The sequence below is a fragment of the Hyaena hyaena genome, unplaced genomic scaffold (assembly GCF_003009895.1).
Source record: "Hyaena hyaena isolate Hyena2069 unplaced genomic scaffold, ASM300989v1 scaffold_316, whole genome shotgun sequence".
Classification (NCBI taxonomy): Eukaryota; Metazoa; Chordata; class Mammalia; order Carnivora; family Hyaenidae; genus Hyaena; species Hyaena hyaena.
Window position 1 is genome coordinate 1,838,569 of NW_024080946.1, and position 9,912 is coordinate 1,848,480.

The 9,912-nt window shown below is 48.7% G+C and overlaps 1 protein-coding gene across 1 annotated transcript in view; it reads right to left on the bottom strand.

The window, feature by feature from the left end:
- Window positions 1–9,912, bottom strand: part of ACAD9 (acyl-CoA dehydrogenase family member 9) — a 36,379-nt gene that overhangs the window by 19,529 nt on the left and 6,938 nt on the right. The window contains exon 3 of the mRNA XM_039248649.1: window positions 3,043–3,144. Within this exon, the coding sequence (XP_039104580.1) occupies window positions 3,043–3,144 (102 nt within the window). The remainder of the gene's footprint in view (window positions 1–3,042; window positions 3,145–9,912) is intronic.

Genomic DNA, 9,912 nt, shown 5'->3' on the forward strand with positions numbered 1-9,912 from the left:
AAAAAAAAAAAAGAAAAAAAAAATCCCAAACTTGTCACAAGAAAGAAAGAACATTTTCACACCAGAGAATAGCACGTAAAACAAAACGAAGGATGAAGAACTGTAGGACCTCATGCCAACCCCCCCATACCCGCTGGCACAGAACACACACACCCATACCGGCTGGCACAGAACACCCCCCCCATACCCGCTGGCACAGAACACACACCCCCCATACCCGCTGGCACAGAACACACATCCCCATACCTGCTGGCACAGAACACACACACCCCATACCCGCTCGTACAGAACACCCCCATACCCGCTGGTAGAAAACACACACCCCCATACCCGCTGGTACAGAACATCCCCCATACCCGCTGGCACAGAACATACCCCCCAATACCCGCTGGCACAGAACACACCCCCCCATACCTGCTGGCACAGAACACACCCCCCCATACCCGCTGGTACAGAACACACACCCCCATATCCGCTGGTACAGAACACACACCCCATACCCGCTGGCACAGAACACACACCCCCTACCCGCTGGCACAGAACACACACCCCCATACCCACTGGTACAGAACACCCCCCATACCTGCTGCTACAGAACACACACACCCATACCCGCTGGTACAGAACACCCCCCATACCCGCTGCTACAGAACACACACCCCCATACCCGCTGGTACAGAACACACACACCCATACCCACTGGTACAGAACACCCCCATACCCGCTGGCACAGAACACACACCCCCTACCCGCTGGCACAGAACACACACCCCCATACCCGCTGGTACAGAACACCCCCCATACCTGCTGCTACAGAACACACACCCCCATACCTGCTGGTACAGAACACACACACCCATACCCACTGGTACAGAACACACACACCCATACCCACTGGTACAGAACACCCCCATACCCGCTGGCACAGAACACACACACAGGTCAAGTCAGGCCCCAGACTGACACAAAGGGCAGAAAAAACGAACTCTCCACTAATCAAGAGGAAATTTAAAAATGCTTCTGAAGGGGACAGACGTACTGCCCCTAACCTGGCTGCGCCTGGAGGCTTTCCTCTCTGCTTCTGCTTTTCCCAAGCAGTTACTGTTACTGTTATTGTCACTGTCGTTGTAGCTGATGACAGACCCAGTGCCACGTCAGCTCTCTGGCCCTGTTCTAGTATCACCATGGCCCGCACGCCACGGGAACCGTCCCCTGTCCCCAGTGAGCCCCGACACAGCCACGCCTCGGATCCTGGGCAGAGCCAGTCCCCTCCAGCGCACACAGAGGCGCCGGTGTCGGTGAGGAGCCCCGGGACACGGGGCCTCACGCTGCCACAGGGGTCTGCGGCATCACTGACGGCTTCTGAGCCCCCACACACGGGGCAGCTTTTACACACTCAGGCATGTGAGTCAGCTACTTCATAAGTGGCACAGGACAGCCGTTTAGCCCCTTAATACGCTGCAATAAACATACATAGAAACACGCATACAAACTCACGGCGTGCGAGTTCGAGCCCTGTCTGGGGCTCTGAGTGCTTCAGATCCTGTCTCCTCCCTCTCTTCCTGTACTGCGCGCACGGGCTCTCACTCCCCCAAATAAATACACGTTTAAACAAAACATGCCTCAGAATCGGGGCCCCTGGGCAGCTCAGTGGGTTGGGCGTCTGACTCTTGGCTTCAGTTCAAGTCATGATCTTGGGGTTTGTGAGTTTGAGCCCTGTGTCAGGCCCGGCGCTGTTAGCCTGCTGTGAATTCTCTCTCCCCAACTTTCTCTGCCCCCCCCCCAAGATAAATAAACTTAAACAAAAACAAAAACAATAACAAAAAACATATATACACACACATGCCTCAGAATAACCCGGCATCGCACTAGTTGGTCCTCAACGTCTACATTCGGTCTCAGACTGGACCCACTCCAGCCTGGGTGCCAGTGGGAACTTATTCTGCACACACTTGAGGGCCCAGGGGTGCCCGGCTACAGGGGTGCGGCAGGAACACGGGCCTAACTTTAATCCCCGGAGACAAGCCAGGCAGGTAGACAAGACATCAAGAAAAGCTGCTGACTTCTGTGTCTGCTCTGCAAGACCTAATCACGAACTGGTCAGGAAAATGCCCAAAATGCAATGACCAGCTCACAGACCGGGACCAGGCCCAGGTCCTTAAAGCACCATCAACAGCTCTTTAGGGGACTGAAGGGGGAAGAAGCCCCCGGGCTCACAGAGCAACGGCGCAGGGTACAGCCACGGGGCCCGGAGCCACTCAACGTCAGAGGGGACCGGGCGTGCACACACCCACGTGGGACTCTATTTTGCTCACGACACTGTCTCTATCCCTTGAGACACCCCCACTTCCTGCCTGTCCCCTTAACCCTTACAGAATTCAGATTTCCCACTAGATTTTCTAGATTCGGCAGGAGAGTGAGCAGCAGCGACGGCACAAATCTCAGGAGGCAGCGTTGCACAGGATCTTGGGAGACGGGCAGGGTCTTTCATTTGGGGGCTAAAAATATCGCCCCGATCCAGGAATTACAGGGACGGCCGTGCTCGAACGCTCTCGGTGACCTGATCTCCTAGCTCCAGGCACCTGCGTCCAGAGCCACGTGCTCCCCTGCTCCGCACGAGGATGCGAAGCTCTCGCCCCACGGTCGCCCCTCCAACAGGGCTCGCGCCTCCTTGGCGGGGGACCCAAGGGTCTGGCGGCTCCGGGGACACGGAAGTCAGCCCACGAGGCTCCGAGGCGGCGCACACCCGTCTCCGTCCGCAGGGGCCTAGAGAGCCCGGGCGTCCCGAGCGGTCCCTGTTCATCAGATGAACCAAGCGCGGGCCCAGCAGCTCCTTCCGCCCACGAGCCCGAGGCCACACGCTCACCAGCCGCTGCCCCAGACGTGGTGCACGATGTGGGGTCTGTATTCATTCCAGCACTTTCTGATCTGGGACAGGCTGCACTCCAAGGCCACCTTTCCCAAACAGAACCCTTTTCTGGGGCAAATACAGGGCGCCTTCCTAGGGGCCACACCAGCAGGCTGGGGTCTTCCTTTACTTACCGTACTCTTCCGGGACCTGCATCCCAAAAAGCCCCAGGCTCTTCAGTTTCTCTAACGTTTCATCTGGGATTTTTCCCTCGCGGTCAATTCTTTGCGAGTCCACTGCCAAGAGGAAAGATTCTGATTAAGCAGAAGAGAAGCTGTGTCGATACAAATAAAAGTACACGATTTTCCCAGGCTCGGGGGCTTCACGGCAGAGGTGTCTAGTCACAGTTACTCAGCAGGGGTGCAAGTCCGCCTGGTTCAGTAGCCCAGCCAGCGCCTGATCTTGGAAACCGTCCAGCACCTGAAGCGTTCTGTATCTGGGTGCTATTCACGTGGGTGTGTTCACTGCATAAAACTCCAGCGAATTACATGACATACACTTTCTTGGAGGTGTACTATACCTGAGTTTTTATTACCATTACCTTCTGGAAAACTAGAAAGTAAGTATGCAACTTCCGGAACCGTCCAAAATGTGAGGCTAGACAGCCAAGTCCTGGGCGGTATCTGTACACACATCTACCCAGCGTCCAGAAGCCGGGGCTCTCGCCGCAGCCCACAGGTTCCGAGGACGGGGTCATCTGTCACACCTGCTCACCCCCTCAGAGCGGAGGCCCCCCAGCATCAGGTCTACAGTCATGCACGTTGGATTTGCACAATTTTGCTGAAGCAACTGAAAGTGTTCTTTCAAACTGTCAACAAATTAAGCTTCACTACTAATGTAAATTCAAAAACCTACCATAACCTATACTTGAGAATGAAAAAAAATTTTTTATTGTTTTCATTTATTTTTGAGAGAGAGAAACACAGAGCATGAGCAGGGGAGGGAAGGAGGGAGGGAGGAAGGGAGAGAGAGAGAGACGGAGAGAGATATGGAAACAGAATCTGACGCAGGCTCCAGGCTCTGAGCTGTCACCACAGAGCCCAACGCGAGGCTTGAACTCCCGAACTGTGAGATCATGACCTGCACTGAAGTCAGCCACTTAACCGACTGAGCCACCCAGGCTCCCTGATACTTGGGAATTTTTATGCACATGGGTCACAAATGAGAAATACGGATTCCCCCCAAAGAGTCCAAACCTCTCATTTTTTATCTTTTTTTACAACTTTACTGACATATACAAGTGGCACATAATAAACCGCACATATTTACAATATATAAGTTTTTGAGTTCTGACATCTGCCCATAGCTACCGTATGGGTAAAAAACAGTTTTTCCATTCACCTCTCGATGACATTTGGTTTTCGGGTTTGGGTTCTTAGAAATAAAGCTTCTGTGAACATTGGTACTCAAGTTTTCGCAGAGCTCTGTCCTCACTTCTGGGGCCCTGCCCTGGGGTGGCATCTGTGGGTGTACGGTGGAGCGTGTGTGCGTGCGTGTGTGTGTGCACTGGGGCCCTGCCCTGGGGTGGCGTGCATGGCTGTACGGTGGAGCGTGTGTGCATGCGTGTGTGTGCACTGCGGGCAAGACTCTGAGTGCGGTTCTGTGCTCCTCTCGCGAGCTGGTATATTTCGTAGCGGGGCACATTCGTCACTAAGCCTCACTACTGGCGATACCAACCTTGAACACTGAGCAAGCTGGTGTCTGCCCCGGTTCTCCACATAAAGGCACTATTTTCCCCTCTGTAATGAGTATCATCGGGGAACTACTTCGAGGTTATATAAACAAACTGCTTCTCCTCAGACTTTAACCCGTTAACACGAGCATCCGTATAGTGGAACTTGGCTACAAAATTTTTATTTAATGTGTGCTTCATGATTATTTTCTATTTCTACGATCACTTCTATGCTTATTAAGCGGAAGAGAAACCCACTTGGAGTATAAAACACAAATCAGTCAAGAGGATGAACAAAACGTACACACTGACACTAACCAAGAGACAGCTGGTGGCTGTCCCACTCCAGGCTGCAGCTCAGGCTGTGACCTCACGTTCGTGAGATCGAGCCCTGCACTGGGCTCCGTGCTGCAGTGCAGAGCCTGCTTGGGATTCTCACTTTGCCTCTCCCCTACGCATGCTTGCTCTCTGTCTCTCTCTCAAAACAAACATTTTTAAAGAAGGAGATTCTCTCCTTCTCATCCAGGGGGCGCCTGGGTGGCTTAGTCGGTTGAGCGTCTGACTTTCGCTTGGGTCATGATCTCGCGGTTCGTGGGTTCGAGCCCCGCGTCGGGCTCTGTGCTGACTGCCAGCTCAGAGCCTGGAGCCTGTTTCAGTCTGTGACTCCCTCTCTCTCTGACCCTCCCCTGCTCATGCTGTCTCTCTCTCTTAGAAATAAATAAAACATTAAAAAAAAAAATTTAAAGAAGGAGAGAGAGCTTGAGTAGCAACACCAGGCAAGGTGTTATCACCACGGATGAAAAGGTCATTTCATAAGGTGTCAAGTGAACACGAAGATAAATAATCCTGAATTTTCATGCACCTGATAAAGCCTCAAAATACATGAAAAAACCCGGGCAGAAATGAGAAGGAAACACACACAACTATTCTAGAAAGGTCAACATCCTTCTCTCATTTACTGATGGAAAGAGTCACTACAAATGTTGTGAGGATCCATTAGATTTGAACAAACGGTCAATCTGTCCTACCTGACATTTACGGAACATTCAAGCAAACGATGGGAGACTGCTGGTTCGAGTGGACAGGGAGGGGCACCCACACGGCGGACGTGAGCACGGCCGTAAAACACGTTTCAATAAAGATAACGGGACTCAAATTACACAATGTTCTCTGACCACAATGGGCTACATTCTAGAAATCAACGATGGAAGTATCAGCACAAAGCCTAAAGTCTTTAAGAGGACAGAGAAGATTATAAACAACTTCAAGTCAGTAAGCCCACCAACTGTGAGAAAATGAACAAATTCCCTAAAATTTATGAACCATCCAAGTTCACAGAATAAATTACATAATCTAAACAGTCTATGTCTATTAAAGAAATTGAAGTGGTTAACTTTTCCATTAAAAAATTCAAGGCTCAAACGGTGTCACTGGTGAATTCCGCCAAATATTTGATGAAGAAATAATACCAACTTTACACAGTCTCACAGAAACTCAGAGAGGAGGAAACATTTCCTGACTTAGTCTAAAGGCAGGCCAGCTTTATTCTGATTTTTAAAAATCACAGAAAATTAAACTACAGACAAGTATGTCCAGGAACACAGATGCAAACATCCTTAAAATTTTAGCAAACTGAACCCGACAATACATCGCGACCAGGTAAGTACAACTTATCCTGGAAACGAAACACTGGGTCAACAATTAACATGTAATTTATGTCAATCGAGTAAAGGCAAAAGATAATCATCTTAAGAGATGCAGAAAAAGCACTGGACAAAATTCGATACAATTTATGATGAAAACTGTCAGCAAACTAGAAATGGAAGGAGACTCCCTTAACCTAGTAAAGGGCGTGGACCAAAGTACAGCTAACATCACACCTGGCGGTAAAAGACCGGATGCCCCTCCCTGAGATGAGGAACAAGGCGAGGAAGTCGGCTCTGACTGCTCACATTCAACACCACTGGAGACTGTAGCCACCACAGTAAAACAAGGGAGAGGAAGAGAAACCAGACCGGAGAGAGAGAAAGAAAACTGCCCTTCACGGCCACCACTGTTTATGCAGACAACCCTCCCGACCTCCCCCAAACCTCCTCGCACTAAGTGAGCTTAATAAGGGGGCTCTTTCTAGGTTTTCTCTCGATTAGCATTTCCATTTTGTTCCTGCATTCTGGACTTTCTTCACGCCTTCCACGGGTTCTCTGAGCATCTTTAAGATGGCAGGTTTAAAGTCTGTCTAGTAGATATCCTCCATCAGCTCTTTTACAGAAACAGTTTCTATTTTTTGGTTGCATTTATTTTGTTTTTCTTTGAACAGGCCACTTGTTCCTGCTTCTTTGTATGCCTTGGGATTTTTTTTTTTTTACTGGACATTTGAACCTGATAATGTGGTAACTCTGGAAATCAGATCTTCCCCAGAGCCTGCAGAGTTTCTGCTTTTGCTTTTTGTGGATATGCAGCGTTGTCTAAGTTGAAGGATACTGCATATTGAATTGGATACATTTACATATTGCAGTAAGATGGCCACTGTAGCCTTAGCTAATGCTTCTATTACATCGCATATTTGTCATTTCTTTTTTGGGGTGGGAATAAGACCTAATGACTTTGCACATTTGGTATTTATAACACAGTTTTTGTCTATAATCACTACACTGCTACAGATTTATTTATCTACTAGTTGCAAGTTTGTATCTTTAAACATCGTTCCTACACTGTCACCCCCTGGTAACTACCATTCCAGTTTTTAGGAGTGGTTTTTTTTTGGATTTTACGTGAAAAGGATCTCTTACAGGATTTGTTTTTCTCCGAATAAACTCACTCAGCATTACGTCCTCAAGGTCTATCCATGTTGTTGCAAATGGCAGGATTGTGTTTCTATATACACACAACTCACACCTTCTTTATCATCAGTTGATGGATACTTGGTATTGTGATTAATGTGCTGCAATAACAATGGGAGCACACATCTCTGATACCCTAGTTTCATTTTCGTTGGGTATATACCAAGTAGAACTGACAGGACTTTTGGTAATTTTTCAAGTAGGTTCCATGTCCAGCATGGAGCCCAGCATGGAGCTTGTCCTCACTCACAATCCTGAGATCAAGATCTGAGCTGAGATCAGGAGTCAGACACTTAACCAACTGAGACACCAAGGCACCTCTGTAATTCTATTTTCTTTTTTCTTTTTTTTTTGGGGGGGGTGGAGAGGGCACAATTGAGGGGCAGAGAGAGAGAGAGAGAGAGAGAGAGAGAGAGAGAGAGAGAGAAAAGTTGGGGCCTGAGCTCACCAGATGCGAGACTCAAACTCCCGAACTATGACATCATGACGTGAGCTGAAGTCAGATGCTTAATGACTGAGCCACCCAAGTGCCCCATATTTTCAACTGAGGAACCATAATACTCTTTTCCACGACATCTGAAACAATCACGTTCCCTTTTCTCAAGAGTGCACAGATTCCCTTTCCTCTACCTGTGTGTCAACACCTTTATGTCCTCTTCTTGAGGAGAGCCATGCTAGTAGGCGTGGGGGCACTTCACTGTGGTCATGACCTGCCTTTCCCTGATGGTTTCTGATGTCGGCTACCTCTTCATGTACCTGTTGGCCATGTGTATGCCTTCTCTGGAAAAATGTCTACTTTGTTCCTCTGTCCTTTTTTTTAAGTGGATTGCCTGGGTTTGCTACTGAGTTGTAGGAGCTCTGTATGCATTTTATAGATTAACCCCCTTATCCAATATATGCTTTGCAAATATTTTCTCCCAATTCTTAAGTGATGGTTTCTTTTGCTGTGCAGAAGTCTTTACGTTTGCTATAGCCCCACATGTTGAGTTTTGCTCTTTTGTTGATTGTACTTCTGATGTTTGGTTTTTCAAAAAACTGTCATTTTTTAAACAGTGCCAGTCATCAGCCTCAGATATAAATCGAAGGCTTCTGAAGTCCTTCCTGAGTCGATGCCTTTCCCTGGGCCTATGTGCTGACTTTCTAATTCCACCTGCATATATGGTTGCTTTTGATGTCCTGGTCTTCAATCGGGCTCCCTAAAGAGGAAAAAGAAAAATGAAGGGGGGACAAAGAAGACACAGCATCCCTGTCACTTGAGCCACAGGGGAAAGGGTCTGCAGCAATGGGAGAAGGTGAAGAAGAGTCTCTGCCTTTCGGTCTGTACGCCTGTGATCAGAAGCAGCGGTCAGAGCACAGATCCCTAACACGTGAGGGCCAGGGTCCTTCGGTGCCTCCGGCTGCCGCAGGCCGTGTGCACGCTCGCTCCTCGGGGCTGGCGGCGGACGGCGGGCAGCTGCTACTGTGCTCAGGATGCACAGACCAAAGCAAACTGCAGTTTACCATCCAAGCACCCCTGGAAGTCGAAAGCCCTGAAGGGACTCCAGGGTCCCCAGAACAGAGCGCACAGATTCCGCCGCTGTCGCCCAGGCAGGGCAGATAGGGCCCTGGGGCTTCCCACCTCTGCCACTGTCCGGAACTCTCTGGTCCGCTGGTTGCTGGCAAAGGCACCAAGAGGATTAAATGGGGAAAGGATTCTCTTTTCAACAAATATTGCTGGAACCACTGGACAGTCATATGCAAAAATATCCTCAACCTTTACCTCACATCAGATCTAAAATTAACTGGAAAAGGGTCATAAATCTGAATGTTAATGGTTACAAACAGAAGCCTTCTAAAGTAAATATAAACAAGAATTACCAAGACCTTAGGTTTGGCAGATTTCTTAAATACAAAAAAAAAAAAGATGAACTACAAAAAAAAATTGTACTTATCAATATTAAAAACTTTTCTCCTCATCAGGGAAATACAAATCACAACCACACTGAGATACCACCTCACACCAGTCAGAGTGGCTAAAATGAGCAAATCAGAGAATTCTAGGTGCTGGCGAGGATGTGGAGAAACAGGCACCCTCCTACACTGTTGGTGGGAATGTAAACTGGTGCAGCCCCTCTGGAAAACAGTGTGGAGGTTCCTCAGGAAACTAACAACAGAACTCCCCTAGGACCCAGCAATAGCACTGCTAGGAATTTACCCAAGGGATACAGGAGTGCTGATGCACAGGGGCACATGGACCCCAATGTTCATAGCAGCACACTCTCCACAATAGCCAAAACATGGAAAGAGCCTAAGTGTCCATCAATGGACAAATGGATCAAGAAGAAGTGGTTTATCTATACCATGGAATACTACACGGCAATGAGAAAGAATGAAATCTGGCCTGTGTAGCAACATGGATGGACCTTGAGGGTGTTATGCTGAGCGAGATAAGTCAGGCAGAGAAGGACAAATATCATATGTTTGCACGTGTAGGAGGATTAGGAGGAACTTAA